Source organism: Delphinapterus leucas, chromosome 19, assembly GCF_059928025.1.
Source record: "Delphinapterus leucas isolate spDelLeu-1000000601 "Yukka" chromosome 19, BTC_Dleu_Yukka2, whole genome shotgun sequence".
Taxonomy (NCBI): domain Eukaryota; kingdom Metazoa; phylum Chordata; class Mammalia; order Artiodactyla; family Monodontidae; genus Delphinapterus; species Delphinapterus leucas.
In genome coordinates this window covers 60985191-61006565 of record NC_143147.1, presented here as the reverse complement: position 1 = coordinate 61006565, position 21375 = coordinate 60985191, and the positions used below count along the sequence as shown (strand labels likewise).

General features: G+C 49.4%; 2 protein-coding genes across 2 annotated transcripts in view; both read right to left on the bottom strand.

Moving 5' to 3' along the window:
- DNAH17 (dynein axonemal heavy chain 17) overlaps positions 1–19364 on the bottom strand; it is a 175593-nt gene extending 156229 nt beyond the window's left edge. The window contains exon 1 of the mRNA XM_089901595.1: positions 5724–19364. The gene's annotated coding sequence lies outside the window, so the exon portion shown is untranslated. The remainder of the gene's footprint in view (positions 1–5723) is intronic.
- A 102-nt stretch (positions 19365–19466) lies between these two features.
- Positions 19467–21375, bottom strand: part of CYTH1 (cytohesin 1) — a 78522-nt gene continuing 76613 nt past the window's right edge. Inside the window, exon 13 of the mRNA XM_022589456.3 lies at positions 19467–21371. Within this exon, the coding sequence (XP_022445164.1) occupies positions 21293–21371 (79 nt within the window). The 3' untranslated portion in view covers positions 19467–21292. The remainder of the gene's footprint in view (positions 21372–21375) is intronic.

Here is a 21375-nt window from a genome sequence, read left to right as displayed (position 1 = left end):
GAGGAAGAAGAGCACGTTCGTATGTTCTGCAAGGAAGGTGGTCCTCAGCAGTAACTGAAGACACTGCACCACTTTGCTGTCCCTCCCGTGCCCCCACCCCGACCCCAGCAGATTGTCCCACGTGACAAAGGACAGCAAACTGTGTGCTGGGGGCCGGGGTGAAGTTCCCCCCTACCCCCGTAGGGACAAGATCGTCTTCCCTGAAGCCTGAAGGGCGTGGGGTTCGGCAGAAGCACCTCCCTCCCATGAAGGTAGCCGAGAGACAGAACCTGCAGGTACGTCAGTGCCGGGGTGAGCAGGGCCAGGCAGAGGCAGGTCCCACCACCCGCCCGCTCATCATGTCAAGGTGGGCAGGACAGGGTTCCTCAGGTTCCTGTGGACCCAGGGAGGCCACAGACGTGGCTAGAGGACCAGCCCCGCCCCGCCAAAGTGTCACCCACTGGATGGTGAGCTGGGAGTTCTCCTTCTCGTAGGAATGAGAGGGGTGGCTGAGCAGAGCCTCTGTAGGATCCCAACACTGGGAGGCTAGGGCAGGAGAGGACAATGCCCAAAGACCGCCTAAGGACGATGCCTAAAGGAGAGGACGATGCCTGAGACAGGAGGGGACGATGTCACCATGTGACGCCAGAGAAGTCACCAAGAATCGGATGGGAACCTGCAACCCCACAGCCTGCAGCCAGCCGTGGGCACGCACTTCTCTGGGTGACACCCTGCGGCCCGGCGCCCTCGGCAGTCTGCAGGCGTGGGTTCCTGGGACGGGAAGGGGACGGCGGGCTGCTGCATTTTTCTCCCCGGAAGCTGCACCTGGGCTTGGGAAGAGCCTGGACAGGATGGAGGCTGTGGGCTCACAACTGAATGGGCTCAGATGTTTAACTAACATCTGAGAGAGAAGAAGCTTTAAACCAGATGCTGTTAGAGGGAAATGCCTGACGGAATTGTTTACTGGGTTAAAGGGAGTGAAATTTAGTTTTCTTGTTGCCAAGCAGGAATGAGGGCCTGTCAGAGAAATGTCTGGGCAGAGATGAGAACAGAATCACATGTCTGCACACAGTGGATTGAGAGCTGGCATCCCACACCTGCTCTAAGACAGACAGATTGACATCTACGTGCTGAGCATGGAACTCAAACAAAAGGACAGCAACCGTCACAGGATAAAGAAAGAAGGAGTTAATAAAGAAGCAAACACGAAGGACCAGACCTCCCCAAGCCCCAGGAAAACTCATCCTAGATCTGAAAATGAGACCAAGAACTAGCAGTTTGAAAACAATAGCAAGACGAGCAAACGTCTGGCGAGATTAATCAAGAAAAAGAGAAACCACAAATACACGTTAGGAATGAGAACATAAGTTCTCACTGCAAATAGGAAGACGGAAAGTTAGATATTAGAGAGCTGTAGGTATCATTTCATGCCGATAACTTGAAATTCTAGAACAATGTTTTGAGAAACATGGTCTCCTGACGCTAGGTTCATCTAGTAAGTGTTTCAAGTGGACAAACATACACACATACAGCCTTAGAGATTTATCACCATGATCTGCATCGCAACCTGTTTCAAAGAGAGTCTTGCTGAGATTAAATATGTGCTTATAACCCCCTGCTTCCTAAATATATGTGGGAAAAGGAAGGGAACGTGTGGGACGTGTGGGCCAGGCCGCGGAAGAGTTTTTGTGGCCTTGATCCTGGCTCTCACCTGGATGTTATTTATTTATTTATATTTACTTTTAAAGTTTTTTTTGACGTGAACTATTTTAAAAGTCTTTATTGAATTTGTTACAATATTGCTTCTGTTTTATGTTTTGGTCTTTTGGCCGCGAGGCATGTGGGATCTTAGCTCCCCAACCAGGGATTGAACCTGCACCCCCCGCACTGGAAGACGAAGTCTTAACCACTGGACCGCCAGGGAAGCCCCGTATAATTTAATCAGACAAAAGCAAGTTTAATTTGCTTTGATTTTGGAGCAAAGGCAACAACTTGGTCACCCACGGCAGCCAGGAGCCAAGTGGTCCACCCCCAGCCCTGCTGCAAAGGAGGAGCACAGAAAACCAAACGTAAGGCATGGCCTCAATGAGGACAATGGGAAAGAAAAACATCTCTTTTCGATAAAACCAGTTTTTACATCCCTCTGTCCAAACAAGCTGCCCTTTCACAGCTGGCCCCTTCTCCTCTGCCAAGGTCCCAAAGCCATTTCCCACTCTCCTTCAATGACCCAAGCTGAAATTCTACCTTGTCTTCCAAGATTTAATTGGAGTGAAAATCAATTCATAAAGCTTCCTGGACCCACCATCTCCCCAGATCTGAACTCCCTCCCCCAGGTGCCCCAGCGTCTCCACGATGCCTCCTGAAGACTCCTTTCCAGGGGTCCTGGGAAGGATGGCCTGGCCCTTCCTTAGGGCGAGGCTCTGTCGTGCTATTCCTGAATCTTTTGTCCTGCCTTCCTGCTTAGGTGTGCTGAGTCCAGTTACACGATATCCACCAGCCATTTTCTACGTGTTCTAGAGAACATGTGTTTGCCTACGTAACTAACAAGAAGGACAGGCCACACTGGAGGCCCAATCCTTTGGGGCTCCCTAAAGATGCCAGTATCTTTACAGAGTAAAGAAAAGCCCCCTTGTCAGTGCAGACTCTGGACAGAGCAGTCTATGTGGTGTGGTACAAGGCCTTGGGACACCTGACCCAGACTCAGATTTGCTGCTAACTTGTGGACATGACCACATGCAAATCATTTACTCGTGGGCTGTCTCACCTTTCTGTACTGAGGTATGAGGAACTTTGGGGTACACTAAATGCTAAGGTTCCTTCAAACCCCCCAAATTCTATGTGGACTCTATTGATGTATCTATTGATCTGTTTCTCTATCTGTAGATCATACATGCTTTATGTTAGTTTCAAACTGCGTGTTTCCCCCTCCAGACATCTGTAACCAGCTGATAACCTTTCCGAGGCTCCCAGAACATTCCGAGATGAGTGCCCACAGCCGATGAGCCTGTGGACACTCTGGGATGTTCCCAACCAAGCAGGCCTTGCCCATTTCTGAAAGTGTGGTTGACAAGGATGGACCAGGAGAACAAGTTAGGGTCAGAGTTGGTCTGAATAACTTTGGATCACGTAGAGATGAACCCCAGCAAAAAAGGCCATTAAAAATGTAAACAAACAAAGTACCAGAACATTCCAAAGGCTTGAGGAATCCATCTGTGCATGTGATTTTCACTAATTTGAGGTGGAATGAGGGAAAGCCAAAGCTACTATAGCAGAAAACCATACAGAGTCACTATTTCAAAATAGTTTATATTAAAGTAAGGCATTTGACCACAGAATGATCTCGCTTATATCTGCTTCAATTCACCTAATAAAATACTGAAATCACTCTGTAATTTCCCATTCAGGTGCCTAACTAAACAGAAACTTTTCAGGGCAGACCCTTGCTTTCATGTGGGGGAGTCTATCCATTCCAAGGGACTGGCAGGGCAGACCAGTTCGTCCATCAAATGAGGAGGGAGAACCAGGTTGTCTTAAAAAATCTTTTTCTGGTCCTAAAATTCGTTGGGTTTTATAAACCTACATTAGCTTCTCTCAAACAATTCTTGTAGCATAAGAAAGCTTATCCTAACAGGTCTGGTTTTGAATCCCAACCCTCCCATTTACCAGCGGTGCAAGTGGCGGTAAGTGAGCTATGCTTCCTTGTTCTCAGCCCTCTCTTCTATGAAACGGGTACAAACAAACCCGGTGCTTAAGGTCGAGCACTGCAGACGGGCTTCCAGTAGCAGAGAGCTCCTCCAACCTCGAACACCCTCCAAAAGGCCATACCGGTGATTTCCATTTCCCCTTGACAGTCTGGAATTTTGTGATGTTCTGTGTTCCATTGGAGAGTTTCAGCACAGAATCTATGATCGTGCCAAGACTTCGCACTTCCAGCCTAAAGGTAAGTTCCGTTCTCCCCCAGTCTTTGGAGGCTGGGGCTGAGCTACAACATTGCATTTTACTACAAGTTTCCTGGAAGGCAGGACAACATGGGAATGCAGCAGGATAATACTGGCTATGTGAAAAAGGAAGGCACGTCAGTCCTTCAAGGCGAAAAACATTTTGGTATCTTTGCTTGGCAGGGGCCTCATAGTGGGGCCCACAGACCAGCTTTAAGGAAGGGACATCAATGAAACTGTAAGAAAGTTTAGTGGATCCATGATGTATGCAAATTCTGGGAAAGCCACCCATAGCTTTTAGCAAACACACAAAGAGCCTCAATCGCCAAGGACCACAGCCACGCTCAGATGATCCAAGCAAGTCAGCCTGTGCCAGAGCTTGGTCTTTTCTGCAGTGCGTTATATCAGGGTGTGTATCAACGTCGGGAAAACTTCCTAACGAAGTTAACCGTCAAAAGGACAAACCAGGTGATGACTGCATCCTCCTGAGTTCAGTGACACAGCCCTTGTGTGGTTCCCGGGGAAGAATAGAAAGTAAAAGTGCTTGACAGGTGAAGACTGGAGCAGGCGAGAGTCACCAATGGAGCTAAGTCTAGAAGGAGGTTTCATGAGAATAGAATATTCTATTCTATTTCTTGCATCATCTCCAAGTGTCTCCTCCCTGATTGCCTATTAGCTGCAGGGAGAATAATGAAACAGCGATTATGCAGTGGACCAGGAGGGTCAACACCCACATCACCAGTGAGGGGCGCTGGACCTCGTGCCTCCCGATGGGGTGCCCTGTGCTGGATGCAGCACTCCCTATACAGGGTCCTTCCCAAAATGCATAACCCCCATCTAATCACGAGGAAACGTGAGGCATACCCCAAATGAGAAGCAATCTATTATTTTTTAAAAGGCAGGGGTGAGGAGTCACTCTTAAAAAATGTCCATGCCATAGTAGAAAAAGAAAAGCCATAGGAATTCCAGATTAAAGGAGGCTAAGGAAACAGGACAACTAAATGCAATGCCTGATTCTGGACTGGATCCTGGACTGGAGGGAAAATGCTATAAAGGATAGTACTGGGTCAACTGACAAATTTGAATTCAAACAGTTGATCAGACGAAAGTGTTGCAACCGTGTTAAATTTACTGATGTTGGTAACTATACCGTGGTTTTACGGTTATGTAAGTGGATATTCCTATTCTTAGGAATTATGCACAGAAAGGTTTAGAGCTAAAGGACTGAGTGTATGCAAGTAAACTTTCAAATGATAAAGAGAGAGAGAGCGCGCACACAATAACACAGCAAAGGAGTGAAATATTAGCAGGTAAATCTGGCCATACAGGTGTTCTTTATACAATAATTTTTGGTAACTTTTCTGTACTTTTGAAATTATTTCAAAAAAGAAAACAGGGCTTCCCTGGTGGCGCAGTGGTTGAGAGTCCGCCTGCCGATGCAGGGGACACGGGTTCGTGCCCCGGTCTGGGAAGATCCCATATGCCGCGGAGTGGCTGGGCCCGTGAGCCATGGCCGCTGAGCCTGCACGTCCGGAGCCTGTGCTCCGCAACGGGAGAGGCCACAACAGTGAGAGGCCCGCGTACCGCAAAAAAAAAAAAAAAAAAGAAAACAATCATGTCAATGGGTTTCCCCCTAAACTCCCACTTAGATTAGACTTTTTAACTACATCTGTGTAGGAAGAGACAGGATCAATATAACATTACCTTTTTGCATATTATTGCAAAACATCCCACTTGCCAAACACATGATAAGAAAATGAGTGTCTTAGTCACACAACCTGGAGAGCACTAGACCGAGGTGCTTACCTGAGTCCAAGGCTGGCTTGAGGGTGCCCCAATCATCAGAATGGCACGCAGGTCCTGTGCACCGTGTGCTGTCTGGGGACCTTGGGCACCGCCTCTCTGTAGTGTCCTGACCGTGCAAATGTCTGCCTCCAAGGAGCGTCCTGAGTTTACTTAACCAAAGAAATAATATGTTTATTATGATAGTAGGAAGTCAGCAGATCATCATCGTGATTTCTTACATGAAACGCCAGACAAATGAAGGGCACTACGCACAGCAGAGTGATAGCCACGTGGTATTTACCCGGTAAAGATTCAGTGATAATGATGGAAGTGAAAGCGTGAGAGCTGGCTGCACCTGGGGGATAAGCTGCCCTGCCCTCAGTCTGTTCAGATTGTGCACAAAGGTGATGCAACGGCACCGGGACCCACCAGGTGTTTAAGGAAAAGGGCTGTAGCTGCCTAATCCAGGGGTAGGGAGGGGAGCTTAGCGAACAGGTAGCACCCATCAGGTGGAGAGAAATGGGTCAAGGATCAGAAGACAGGGGTGAAACCCCAGAAACGGCCTCCTTCTTTCTCCTTCCTACGCTGCTTCTCCACTTATATCTCCAGGTCACCTCCATCCTTACAAATCTGGACTACTTTAAGAGTCAGAACAACCAGATAAGCTACTAACGCACCTGAATCACATTCCCTTGGGTTACAGAAAACAAGTTCTGATAAAATAGTCACACAATCCTGACCGGCATAAAGCAGCCTGTGACTTATGGTCATGCGTTCCTTAATGGTCTGTTATTCAACAGACAGGTCCCAAGGGTCCTCTATGTGCCAAGCATTGTCTAGGAGCTGGGGACCCAGAGATGACCCGAAGAGGCAGACTCTGCTCTCATGGAGCTGACAATTTAGTTTAATGGATTAAATGACCATATCACCTTATCCCTCATGAATGCAGATACAAGAACTCCTTAACAAAATATTTAACAAATTGAATCCAGTAATGCGTTTTTAAAAACCATGGCCAAGTGTGTTTTATCCCAGGGGCACAAAGCTGATTTACCACTAAAAATATTATTCAGTGTAACTCACCATATTAATACACTGAAAGAGAAAAATCACATGAGATTCTGCACCTATGCCGAATCTCCATTTAACAAATTGATTTGTTAAACCATTTAACAAATTGAGCACTCATTCATGAGTAAAACTCTCCACAAAGTGGGAAAAAATGAGAACACCTTTAACCTTTTTAAGATAAAAAGCATCTCTGAAAAACCTAAGACTATCACCCCACCTAATGATAAAAAAACAGAATGCTTTCTCCTACGATCAGGAACGAGGCCAAGGGGCTCATTTTGACCATTAGTTCACACCGTACACAAACACTAACTCAAGACGGATCAGACCTAAACATAAGAGGTAAACCTGTAAAACTTCTAGGAGAAAATGTTTGTGATCTTGGGTTAGGCCAAGGTTTCTTAGAATACAAAAGCACAAATCATAAATGAAAAATAATTGATAAAATCATTTCATCAAAATTAAAAACGTTTGCCCTTCAAAAGACACTATTAAAAAGTTTAAGGGACTTCCCTGGCGGTCAAGTCGTTAAGATTCCGTACTTCCATTGCAGGGGGAATGGGTTCGATCCCTGGTCGGGAAACTAAGATCCTGCATGCCGCACGGTGTGGCCAAAAAAAAAAAAAAAAAGTTTAAAAGCAAGGCCTGGACTGGGAGAAAGTATTTGCAACACATATATCCAACCAAGGACTTGTATCCAGATTATATAAAGAATGCTTACAACCCTTTAACAAGAAGGCAACCTGAACTTTTAAAAAAATGGGCAAGTGACTTGAGCAGACATTTCGGCAAAGAAGAAATACAGGGAACAAGCCAACGAACAGATGCTCAGTATCATTAGTCACGAGGAAAATGCAAATTAAAACCACCATGAGATACCGTCACACACCCATTTAAGTGGTTAAAATCAGAGAGACCAACAATACCAAATATTGACAGGGATGCAAAGTAACTGGGACTCGGGTCATTGCCGCTGGGAATGTGAGGGACAGCTTTATTTGGAAAACAGTTCGGTGGTCTCCTTAAAGATGCCCATGCTCTAAGACTCAGCAACCCTGCTCCTGGGTATTTACAAGAGAAATGGAAACACGTGTCCACACCGAGATTTGTCTGTGCAAGTTCATGGCAGCTTATTCAGAACAGACAAAAACCTGTGGATGGATCGACAACAAAACACCTCCCAGCATCGGATGATTCACGCAGCAGTGTGGCCACGGGCGAGAAGGAAACCCAGCTGGTGGACCTCAGGGAGGGTAATTCAATCGTGAGCGTTGGGGGCCAAAGATCTTTTCTCAACGTTCTTGTTCTTGGGATTTCTTGATGAGCCTGCCCCTCAGAACGGGGCTCCCTCCCCCTGCCGCAGCAGTGGATCACTGTTACTGGACACTTTCCAGCCTGGGCTGGGCTGGGCTGGGGCACCAGGCTATGGGGAGAGGGGTTCTCTGTTGCTGGGTTTGGGCTTCAGTCCCCATGTCCCTGCATCTCAGGGTGGGGTTTTCTCGTGGCCCTGCCCTTCCCAGTGGTAGGAGATCTCTGACGGCCTCTACCTCCCCACGAGGGGCAGAGGGTATCTGCTCCTCCAGCCTCAATGAGTCTCCACCTGTGCCCCGGGGGTGACAGGCTTTGTAGTTCTTTCCACAGTGGCCGCAGGCTTTTGTTCTGTCAGGAGAGGTTTGTGGGTTTCAAGGAAGCTTTCTCTGCCCTTCCTGCCTGCCTCCACTCTTCCTGTGAGCGCACGGGGAGGTCCCTGGGGTGGGCCCGTCGAGTCTCAGCACCAGCGGTTCTCTCCCCTCCACCTGCCTGCACTGCGCCTGCAGCACTTGGCTAAAAGTTCCAGCTGAGTCTCCTGACCCACCGGGACCGCGGCCCATCTCCTCCCCAGCTCTGCCCTGCGACCCCGTCTCTTGCTCTCCTTGGAGACCTGTCTTTCTTAGATTTCAGGCGAGGCTGTCACCCTATAATCTCCGTTCCTTGATGGGCTTGGAATCATTTTGTAGACTATCTAGATTTCTCTTGTTAGGATGGCAGTGTGTCTCTTTCCAGCCTTCTGTGTCCTATGGGGAAGCCAGAATACCTAACTTATTTATTCTAAGAAACCGGAAGGGGATCGGGAAGTGACAAAATGTGAACAGTCGGAAATACTGGGTAGTAGGAATACGAGCTTTTGTATTGTTCCTTGTGCTTTTCTGTAGTTTTAAAATTTCAACGATAAATATAAATAATATTTGTAAATAAATATAGACAAGAAATATTTATAAATAAGTACATATGATGCCAGTTTACAGGCAAAATGGACAGAGTGGTGGGTAATGTGGGGACCCACCTCCTTCGATTTTGGGCATCTGAAGTTGAGGGGGGCAGCCTTGTGGGACTGAGCCCTTCACCTGTGGGATCTGACGCCATCTCCGGGTAGGCAGTGTCAGAATTGAGTTCAGTTGTAGGACATCCAGCTGGTGTCACGGAGAATGCTCGGTTGGGGGCAACTCCCACACATCTGGTGGCAGAAGCGTCACAGTGAAGAGTTGTGTGTGAACATAAGGGAGAAGTGGGAAATGGGAGTTTTTCCAACACACCACCCACATCACATTTTCTGTCTGTAGCCATGTCCAGACCCAACCTTTGAAAGCTAAAGGTAAAGCTACAGGTAAAGTTATAAGCAATAATTGCTTGGAAAGTTTAACAGGGCCAATTACATAAGACACCCACCAGCCAGTGTCAGTATTTGTATGTAGCCTCATGCTCTTCACCCAGAACCTGTACTTATCCAAGGAACAGGCAAGGGCTATTTACTTGAGGTTTGGGTTCCGCTCCCTGGGAACTGACTGGCTGCCTCCAAGAAATATTTGGTGACTTGGACTAGCTCCTTGCTTCCTTATATTTCAATCCAGAGTCAAAGTCACCTCGTCCCCACGACACACCCCCTGAACTTCTGTTTCGGTAGGCTCCCCAGACCCGGGGTCCATCCACTGCACATCTGAACTTCAGCAAGGTGTTTCCCTGGCTGTGACATCTGGCATCTGCTATCCCCGTGGGGGCCCGCAGCCTCTGAGGGAGTCCCCTGGCACCGCCGAGCAGACCCACAACTGTCCCCCTCGAGTGCGCGGGGAAGGTGGCACCCGACGCCTGAGGGAGGGGTACCACGCTAAGATGCTAGCGGCCATCAACGGGCAGATACTTTACAGGTGTGGGTGGATTTGGTGCCAACCTGAGTCAACTGCGTATACGTGCCCGGGAAGAGCTGACGCCATCTGGGCAGGCCGAGGAGTTCATAAAGTTAGTAAAGCAGATGAAAGGACGTGAGGTCCAGCTCTGCCCCCGCACATCTGCCCAGACTCACTTCAGTGAATTCCTTCCCAAGGGGGCTGCTTCCCATGTTTCTCTTTGCTGTCTATGTAAGTCAGGGTCTCCAGAGAAACAGAAGCAACAGACCGCAGAGCCTGCTTCCTCTCTCTCTCTCTCTCTCTCTCTCTCTTTCTTTCTCTCTCTCTCTCTCTCTCTCCAGCCCGCTCTCTCTCCATCATGAGAAGACACAGCGAGTAGGCAAGACAGCCTCACCAGGAACTCAACTGGTTGCCACCTTGACTTTGGACTTCCCGCCTTCAGAACTGTGAGGAATAAATTTCTGTCATTTAAACCGCCCAGTCTGTGGTATTTTTTGTTACAGTAGCCTGAGCAGACTAAGACAAATAGATCTATTTAAAGAATACCTATTCTTTAAATAGGTATTGAGCATATAGGGAGCAGACACAGAGTGAAAAAGCAAACTTTGAAATGCAAGGCTTCCTCCTTTCGCAATCCATTCGGGCTCCCCTGAGTTTGGCGAATGCAGGCTCAGATGGGGGCTGTTTAACCTGGGGCCGTGGAAGGGACCCCACCGACTTTGCACTTGGGGCTCCCTCTGTACTTTTCTGGGAAGAACATCTGTAGCTTATATTAGCTTCACAGAGGGGCCAAGGCCCACAGGTAATAAGAACCACTTCCCTCGAGGTTCTGGGTGATACAGATACATAAGCTTTTGCCAGACATGCACCTTTCCCTGCAAAGAAATGACAGTTTTTCACATGGAGAGGGCTGATTCATCAAGTCCAGCATTCTCAACAGGGGGTGTATCTTCACTCCTGATTCAGAAAACAGACTGAGACACAGCTTTGACTCCTAGAAGATGATCAGTGAGCCTTCAGATGGGGGACACACGATGCCTCTGGCAGAGACTGGCTTGAAGAGTGAAGGGAACACGAAAGGTACAATCTGGCTCTGACAGATGCTGCTGGAACCCTCGCTGGCAGCAAAACCTACCCAGACACGCCCCGTGGTGGTGTCAGGTCCATTTGGCTGCTGAAAGGAGGGCTCCACCCCTGATGCTCCTTCGATACAGGGTGACCTTATTAGAGGGACCACGTTCTGCTGATGTCTGGGGAGATGGCGCTGAAGCAGACAGGCTGGCCTGCACAAACCACTCACCCTGGAGAGCCCACCAGCGCCCAAAGGCTGAGGTCAGCCTGTGGAGCACGTGGCCCTTGCAAAGGCGGGGCAGCAAGGGAAGCAGGGGCCACTTCCCTGTCTCTGGATGGTTCTCAAAACAAGCTCTCTGCTGAGAGTTCTCAGAATCATATCACCATTTTAATGACAGTGACAAAAACTGTGGTCTTATTTCCACATCATCTGTAGCGCCTATTCCTTCAAGAAGTGACATTCTCCGGCCAGTGCCCACAGGTTTTCAGAGGGTGTCCCCCCTCCGCCCTCAAACCACAGGGCTTCCAGCAAAATCTAATAAGGCAGAGAGGGGACAGAATTTCAAATTGTGACGATTGCTCCCAGGGCACTTTGAGAAAGGACTTCTCTGTCCTGTCAACCCATCTCAGGAAGCTTAACCCACAGCAGAAGGAGCTGCAAGGTCGTTTCCACAAGTGTCATGGCCGTCCCAGGCCCTCCTGTCCTAACAAGAGGCTGGGGTCAGAAGTGACGTTATCACAGATTGCTAAATCTCAGAGCTCCCCCCGGGAAGCCACCCTGCATCTCTTCAGCGCTGGGTACTCTGCAGTAGATGGTTCCACTTCCCTTTTCAAATAGTCACAAAGAAAGCATTACACAACTCCTAAGAGACACAAAAGCCAGTGTCTGATAGGCCCAACAATGGACCAAGTATTCAGGCAATTTTTAAAGTTTTGTCCCTATTTTATTCACAAACTTCCTCTTTAAAAAAAAAGTGAATGAGCTTATAAATTCTAATATATACTATGGTAATGATAAAACAGGATAAAGGGTCAAAAAACACGATTAAGGGACTACCCCGGTGGCACAGTGCTTAAGAATCTGCCTGCCAATGCAGGGGACATGGGTTCGAGCCCTGGTCTGGGAAGATCCCACATGCCACGGAGCAACTAAACCTGTGCGCCACAACTCCTGAGCCTGCACTCTAGAGCCCAAGAGCCACAACTACTGAAGCCCGCGTGCCTAGAGCCCATGCGCCGAAACAAAGAGAAGCCACCGCAATGAGAAGCCCGCGCACCGCAACAAAGAGTAGCCCCTGCTCGCCGCAACTAGAGAAAGCCCGTGTGCAGTCAACGCAGCCAAAGATAAATAAATTTATTTAAAAAAAAGACAAAACACGATTAAAAGTGGAAAGTACAGGCTATACATTGTATGATTCCAACTCTGTGACATTTTGGAACAGGCAGAGCTATGGAGACAGTAGGCAGTGGCAGAAAGATCAGGGGTGGCCAGGGGTTGGGGGGAAGTGGGGGTGAACAGACAGAGAACAGAGGATTTGTAGGGAAGTGAAACCTCTCTGCATGATACTATAATGGCGGATATATGACATTACACATTTATCCAAAGCCATAGAAAGTAAAACACCAAGAGTGAACCCTAACGCACACTGCGGACTCTGGGTGATGATGTGTCGATGTAGGTTCGTCAGTTACCCCCCGAGCTCTGGTGGTGGATGTTGATAACGGGGGAGGCTATGCAGGTGTAGGCGCAGGGGTTATGGGAAATCCTTGGGCCAACCCCTCAATTTATTGTAAACCTAAAACTGTTCTAAGAAAATAAGTCTATTAACAAAAATAAAAGTGCAAAGCAGGATTAACAAGTCACATGAGGAAGTGTGTCCCTGACTCTGGGCTTCCTGGCAGCCAAGATGAAGGGCAAATCACACAGCGGTTCCCGGAGACCCCGACTTCACTTTGCTCAGAGTCACGAACAAGCGGTTCTGTGGGGCTCGTCCCTAAACCCCACAGGACAGAACCAGGCTCGGCGAAGCTACCTGTGTTCACGGGGCCCCAGTGGCTTTGTGGAAAGGCCACTCAGAACACTCCTGCCCCGTGGGCCTCACCCTAACGAGGCAGGGCTGTGGTCACGGGGGGCCAGACTGGGTATCAGAATTGGGCCCTGAATCCAGACGTTTTCATTAAACTGGGAGAGCGTTTGGGTCAATACTCGTCCTCTCTGGCCCTCAGTCCCCAGTAAAAGGGCCCTTTGAGATCAAGGCCTAAGAGGCGGACGGCCCCCACGTAAAATCAAGCCACGAACAGTGGGAGAAGCCCCCGCAGAGCTTCCAGAAGGGCCTTTGGTGCTGGCCTGGGACTCAGCCAGTCTGAGTTCACCAAGCTGGTGTAAGACCAAGCAGCGCTCCCCTCCCCGATCCCCGTGGGTTGTTCTGTGAGCACAAAGTGAGGAAAGCTCCTGTGGATTCTGCCTAGGCTGAGAGACAAACCGCTGAGAAGTTAAAATTCAGGGTCATCATGTGAAACTCGGCAGGCTGCACAATTAAGAGCGTTACTTTCCAAACAGAAAAGAAAGAGTCAGCATGATGTGAATCATGATGCAGAGAGGCCAGGGGGCTGGCGGGGAATGGGGGGTGAGGGCTGGGAAGGCTCCTGGTGGTAGGGGTTGCCCAGCTGGGATCTTAGGGATGAGAAGAAGCATCCCAGGAAGATGCAGGTGGAGGAACTTCCAAGTGGAAGGCAGAGTGACTTGCAGGGCCAGGAGGCAGGAGACAGACGGTCCATGAGAAGTACTGTAAGAACCCAGAGGCTGGAAGGAAGAAATAACCAGGAAAGGTGCAAGAAAGAGCCCAAACTAGGAGGCGAGCAGGGCCAGAATCCCAAAGAAAGTGGAGCTGGCCAGAGAGGCAGTGACAGCCTTGAAGTCAGGAAGGGCCGGGCCTACCCAGGTCATCAGAGAAAGGTGAATGGACCAGATAAGGGCAGCGCCGGCCCAACGAACGCTGGCTTCTCCTGAGATGCCACCTGCAAGGGAGCGCCACGCACAAGGTCCAGGAGACGCTGCGTGCTTTGGACACCTGCAGATATGGAGAGGCTGCAGGAAGGGATGCTGGCCACGTGGCCCAAACCGGCGTGTCCTAAACCTGTTTGTGTAACACTCAGGAGCACCTGTTAACATCTGGCAGGATGCTAGTTTTTTAGGTGGTAGTCGGGGATAGTGGAGAAACGAAGGAAAAGGCCCAGGACACAGGCGCTCAATAAACTGTAATTACGTCTTGCTTAAGAGCATAAAGATCGGAGGAGACTGTGTATGATAATCACTAAGGACGCTTGTCAGGAGGATGCTAAGCAGAATTCTGAACCCGTAGGAAACATAAACAGATGTGTTTCAACTGAATTTGTACAAAGATCTAATCCAAGAGTAGAAAGTAGATTTCGTGCGATGCAATGCAGCGAACTAAGAGGAGGACTAGATGAAGGAAGATGAGGCTAGTCTGGCTGCAATCACTCTTGTCCCTCTTGGTACAGGACACGAGTTCTGGTACCCAAGTCACATGACCGTCCGTGGCTAACAGGGCCGAGGTTTTCTACTGTCTTCTCTGCAGCGGGTCACACATAGCAGCCCGCTTGTTTTAACCAGGTTAGGAAACGGCTCGCTCCAGGTAGAAGCTGGAGCTGATCTAAACCATGAAAATCTAGCAGAACCCTCGGCTGGAAAGGAGAGAAAGAGACACTCCACAGCACAGACTTGACCACAGAGCTGCTTGTGGCTCGTCTATGCTGGGGCCAAGACCATCCAGCGAGGAGATCATGGTCCTGTAACGTGAGACAATGGCCTCCCCAGGAACCGCAAGGCAGAGTCCACGGTGTCAAGTAGCCTGAAGTGGCGGCTGGCCCCGTACTTTCCTTGCTGTGCCAACACCCGAATAACATATGAAAGAAAAGAAACAGCAGAGCACTTCCTGCAGGAGCAGCATGTATCGCTTGCACGTGATCCTCTGCTCAGAGCGTTTCCCTTTCCAGCAAAGCATCTCTTTGGCGCCTTTGGGGAGGGCTCTGACGTTCTACAGTACGGAGGCGCAGCTGCTGGGCACATCCACGCATCACGTTTTAAGTAGAAGTCTGTGCATTTGGCGCTGCTGTCCACCAGCTTGGAGTGAGGGGGTGAGTCAGCTGGCCCCTTGCTCTGGACCCCAAACTGGGATTTCACGCACGGCATGTGGAGGATCAAAGTTTCCCTGCTGGATGAGCAAAGGATTCCCTAGTTTTCAATAATAATGAAAATAATGATGATGATATAACTAAACCGAGCTCCATGTCCAGGCACTGGGCTAAGAGTTGCTACTGTTTTTTGGCTTTTTAAAATGTGCATCTCATTCTCTTATAGCCCAATGAGGTATGTGCTGTTACATATATGTGTACATGCCCTAGTGTGTGTGTACGTATACATGTGTTATCTATGCGCACATTTCCCAGCCCTGTTCACTGAAAGGGCAAAGAAGCAAAGACACCCCAGTAGCAATGAGCACACCTAGAGCCCAGATCTTGGTCTCTAAAAGGAACCAGCGCCCCTCAGAGAAATGGCTGACCCTGGAGCTGAGGCAGGGTGGGTACAAGGTGATCCCGAAATATTTTGTGATGCCAGGAAGGGAGTCAGTGCTAAGAAAATGCAGGGCATGACATGTCACAGGACACGGAGCAGATGGATAGGGCTCTCACTGGCCAAATCTGGGACATTTTGAGCATCAAATTCATTAAGGACAATGATATGTTACAGACCTCTAGAAATAGGAATCCACGCATCTGTGCCATTAACAGGCATATAAATAGGAAAAGGAAAGCCTCCTCACAGCCAGGATGCCGAGGGCCAACTGGTCACTGGAGGGAGCACTGGAGATGGGGCTCATCATTCTGCAGCCACCAGAGTAAAGATGTGCTAGGACAAGAATCACCCACGAGGGCTTCCCTGGTGGAGCAGTGGTTAAGAATCCGCCTGCCAACGCAGGGGACACGGGTTCGAGCCCTGGTCCAGGAAGATCCCACATGCCGCGGAGCAACTAAGCCTGTGAGCCACAACTACTGAGCCCGCGTGCCACAAGTACTGAGCCCATGCACCTAGAGCCCGTGCTCCGCAACGAGAAGCCACTGCAGTGAGAAGCCCGCACACCACAACCAAGAGTAGTCCCCGATCACCGCAACTAGAGAAAGCCCACGCGCAGCAACGAAGACCCAATGTAGCCAAAAATAAATAAATTAATTAATTAAAAAAAAAATCACCCACGAGGCTAAGTCTAGGGGAAAATGTTGACACGGAGCACCCCTGGGGCGATCAGAGCATAAGCTCAGGTGCAGGCATGCTGAGTGTGGGAGGCCCAGTGCCCCCCTGGGGGGTGCTGGGGAGAGACAGGAATCACACAGGCACATTTAAGGGCCCCAGATGGTTAGTAGCAGTTGAAACCATGTGACTGGTCACCTACCCAGGAAGCTTATGAGCACTAGAGGCTAGAGCCCCGGGGAATATCAGCAGGTGGTGGGTGGGCAGAGAGGCCAATGAAAGAGCCTGACACTGAGCTGGCCAAGAGGTAGGTGAGCCCAGACTCGTCCATCAAAGCCGAGAGGAGGGAGTCGAGGTAGGCACTCGGCTGAGAAGTAAATGGCAAGCAAGGCCATAGATGCAATAGGACGAACTGTCAAAAACTCCAGCAACGCTCACAAAACTTGCATATGAATGTTCATGGTTGCATTGTCCAGAGTAGCCAAAAAGTGGAACTTACCCAATGCCCATCAATGGATGGATAAAAATGTGGTGTACCCATAAAATGGAATATTATTCGGTTATAAAAGGGAATGAAGTGCTGACACAAACTACAACACAGATGAATCTTGAAAACTGTGCTAATTAAGAGCAGTCAGGCACAAAGGACTACACAGTGTATGACTCCACTTCTATGAAATGTCCAGGATAGGCAAATCCACAGAGGCTGAAATTAGTGTTTGCCTAGAGCTGTGGGGAGATGAGTGAATGCTAATGGGTACAACAGGGTTTGTTTCGGGAACGATGATTATATTCTAAAATCATGTTCACTGCTGAACAACTCTGTGAATATACCAACTCACTGAATTGTACACTTCAAATGGGTGAATTATATGGTACAGAATTATACCTCACTAAGCCTGGTGTGTGTGTGGTGTGTGTGTGTGTGTGTGCGTGTGTGTGTATGTATGCCTAGCAATGAAGTGAAGGAAGTGTAATGGCGCAGGACCTTTTGGGGCTTTTGGGGCCTTCCTGGGACAGACACCCACCCTCCCCATGTCCTCCACCTGCCTCTTGTCTGGAAGAACTTTAGCCAAAGAATAAATTTAATCAGAGAAATGAGAAAATGCAGAAACAGAGGAAAATAGTCAAACAAGACAAAATAATAATAGTTCAACCATTAAACAAACTCGAGGACCTTTAGTTCCTCCTAAGGGCTATGGGTACTATTCTGATCCATGTCCTTTGAGCTGCTTTGCAGGTACTGAAACCCCGACCAGGAGGAAGAAGCTAACTACATGATGACCAGAGCGTAGCCATGAGACATAAGCTGCTCCATCTTGCACAATTCCAAGAACTGGCCTCAAGGAAATGGGAACAAACTGACCCTGGAGTCGAAGATTAACTGAATCAAGATGACGCTGATCAGACCTCTGCGTGAGCAACTTCAAGGCTACCGTCAGAGCTGACTGTGCTGCTCTGCATATGGCCCCCCAACCCCGCCTGTGAACCCCTGAGACTCCCCTTTAAAAGCTCTTGCGCCCAGTCGACAAGGGGGAATTGCTTCTTTGGGACACGAGTCCACCTTCTCTGCAGGATTGCCAGCTTCCTCAATAAAGCTAGTATCTTTCCTTTTACCCAACATTTGTCTCTCGACACTGGATTCTTAAACGATGAGCGGCCAAACCTCAGTTTGGTAATGGAAGGAATCAGGGTGGTCGTTTAAGCCAGTGGTTCTCAAACACTACTGGGCACCAGAAGCACCTGGAGAACCTGTTAAACTGTGTCAGGCCCCAGCACAAGAGGCTCTAATTCCGTCAGTGTGGCGGGGGCCTGAGAATGTGCATTCCTAACCCATTCCCAGATGTTGCTGAAGATGCTGACCAGGGAACCACACTTTGAGAACAAGTAAAACCATGGCAAGTGATGGCATCTGTTCACTGCTATTGTTCTAAAACTGAGATGTAATTCACTTATCATAAAATTCACCCTTTTAAAGTGTACAATTCAGTGGGATTTAGTGCACCCACAACACTGTAACCAACACGACTAACTCCAAAATATTTTCAACACCCCAAAAAAGAAACCCTGTACCCATGGGCAGTCACTCCCCATTCTCCCCAACATCTCCAGCCTCTGACTACCACCAATCTACTTTCTCTCTCCATAGATTTGCCTTTTCTGCATATGAAAAGAATCATATAGGGGCTTCCCTTGGTGGCGCAGTGGTTGAGAGTCCGCCTGCCGATGCAGGGGACACGGGTTCGTGCCCCGGTCCGGGAAGATCCCACGTGCCATGGAGCGGCTGGGCCCGTGAGCCATGGCCCGTTGAGCCTGCGTGTCCGGAGCCTGTGCTCCGCAACGGGAGAGGCCACAACAGTGAGAGGCCCGCGTGCTGAAAAAAAAAAAAAAAAAAAAAAAAGAACGGCATGTGAAAAGAATCATATAAACTGTGGGTTTCTGTGTCAGGCTTCTTTCACTCAGCATAACGTTTTCAGGGTTCAGCCATGTCACAGCACGAATCTGTACTTCATTCCTTTTTGCAGCCGCATGATACTCCCTCGTATGAACAGACGAAAGTCTGTTCATCCACTCATCAGTTGATGAGCATCTAGATTGTTTCCACCTTTTGGCTGTTGTGAATCATATTGCTATAAACAGTCGTGTGCAAGTTTTTGTGTGGACATGCTTTCAATTCTCTTGGGCATGTACCTTGGAATAGAATTGCTGGATCACATAATAACTCTACATTGCATGTTCTCATGAACCACCAGCCGAGGGGACAGGCTAAGGCTTGTCCATCTCCTTACCCTGAGATGCTATGCTGAATGTCTTCTCAACTTTTGAGCTCTACCTCACTGTGACTCTTCCCTGGCGTTATGTAGGCACATCTGGAAAATGAAATAATACTAAGAATGTATTATAAAGGCTGAAGGCACATTTCTTGATCTTAATTTGAAGTTGATGTCTGACATTTGTTTCTCCTTCCAAAAAGGGCAGGGGGGTGGGGAATGACTATGCTAACGATCATTTTTGCTCCGCTCTCCTTAACGGAAGACACAACCATCCTCGCCACTTCCGATCTTTATCATCACTAGACTTAAGACGAGAGGTTCAAGTGACACATCCTCCCGCGGAAGTGCACCTGACAAGCACGACCTTCCTTCTCAGGGCCCATGTGGGCATGAAGCAACGCCACAGGCAACAAAGTGGTTTGGGCAGATGTGGAGTTTATTTGCTGCAGTTCCTTGGCGCTAGTTTACAATGCAAAAAAAAACCAGACAAACAAAAACCGATTGGAATAATTATAATTTTTTTAAAAACCCTGTCAACAACTTTCAGTCATTTCTTTATATTTTGACAAAACTTTTTTTTAAAACAAATACAAAATAATCTAAAAGGAGAAAAACTATACATGGATTATTTACACCTCTGATAAATAGACTAATACTGATCCAGGTGCCTCTCTGTCTAGGTAATATTCGTGAGAACCAGGGCCAGGGACTCAGATAGCCAGAGGGGCTCCAGCACCGACCCAGACCCCCTGGACCTCGGCTGGCACCACCCTGGTTCTCCCGCCCAGAAATTTCAGGTTCCCAGCCTGGACCCTCTTCTGCCACCTTCACGAGCTCTGGCATTAAAACGCCTGAAGCCACTCCAGGTAGGACCTACATGAAGGGGGGACCCCAGAAAGTGACCCCACCACTCCCCTTTACAAAAGCCATTTCCAGAGATGTGAGCCCGCCCGGAAGGTGTCAGAGGAGCCAGGGTCACACTGGCGCTGCAATGGCCCGGCCAGCCCTGCTCTGCCTGGACCGGGCGCCGGGCCCCGGACGAGAGTCCCTGAGAGAACAGCAGGAGAGCGGCGGCCACGGCTCCTTCAGGCCACGCGTTAGGAGGGCAAGGCCGACTCCAGCGGGAGGCCGACCACTCGCCCTCCGGCTCCCCCCACCCGCCCCTGCCGCGCAGATGAAGGCCCGCTCCTCTCCAAGGGCCAGCGCCACACGCACGGCGAGTCCAGGTGAAGGCCAGTTCGGAGGCAGAAAAGGCTGAAGCCCTAAGGTGATGGGGTCAGACCTGCTCCTTCCTCTAAAACGAGGAATGGAGTTCAGGGGCAGGAGGAAGAAAAACCAAATAAGAAACAGGTTATCCCAGAATCTCTGATGGGACTACCTTCCTCACAGTTTTGGTTATTAGGTATGTAGCTCAAGGAAAGATGCTGACTATTTTAAAGCCCGACAAGAACGAGTCCTGAAAGAGAAGGAACAGCGCAGGCGGGGGGTGGGCTCCCTTCTCCCCGCAGTGCTCCCCAGGCACCTGGAAGGAAAAGCATCAGCTGGAGTGGCCGGTGCTGCCCTGCAGGCCCCGAGTCTGTCCTCGCCGCGCAGCCCCCTCCCCCCTCTCGCCACCCCCTCTCTCACCCAGACGAGGCCCCAGAAGCATGAGGAGGGGGCCCGCCTGGCCCCTGCCCCTGCCCGGGCTGACATGCACAGCGGCGGCCCAGGGAGCTTCTTCTCTCGGGAGAAGCTTCCCGAAGCAGACAGGCAGAATGCCTGGACAGCTCTACCTTCTCTTTCTCTTTCTTTAAAAGACAAAAATATATCTTTATAGCATGTGGCTTCTCTTCCATTCCACTTTTCTCTTAACATAAAATAAGATATGGGTACACATATTTATGGTGCAGGGTTGAAGGCTTCTTCCCAGGGAATAACCGAGAGGTAAATGGTCGGCTCCGAGCTCTGCTATCAGACCTGTTGAGTGGAGACTTGCGGGGAGGCAGCATGGCCGACAGGAGCTCTGTTCTTTTTAGAGAGAAAGGCTCAAAACCCAAGTGTGAAGGCATCAGGCCCCCTTCTCCAAGGGTAGCTGCCTACCCTTCTCCCACTTAAAAAAATTAGCAAAAGCTGAAGCTAGTCTCTAGGAACTCAGGGCAATGCCTGGCAAGACGCTCCCACTGCACGGGAGGCAGGGAGGCTGCACCGGGCCTCACTCGCTGGGCCTCACTCGCCGGGCACACCGGCCCTGCTGGCTGCGTAGACTCAATGTCTTTTCGTGGAAGAGACCTTCTTCTTCCGTGCGGCTAGCATCTCGTAGAAAGGGTCCCTGCTGATGGCTGCCCTGC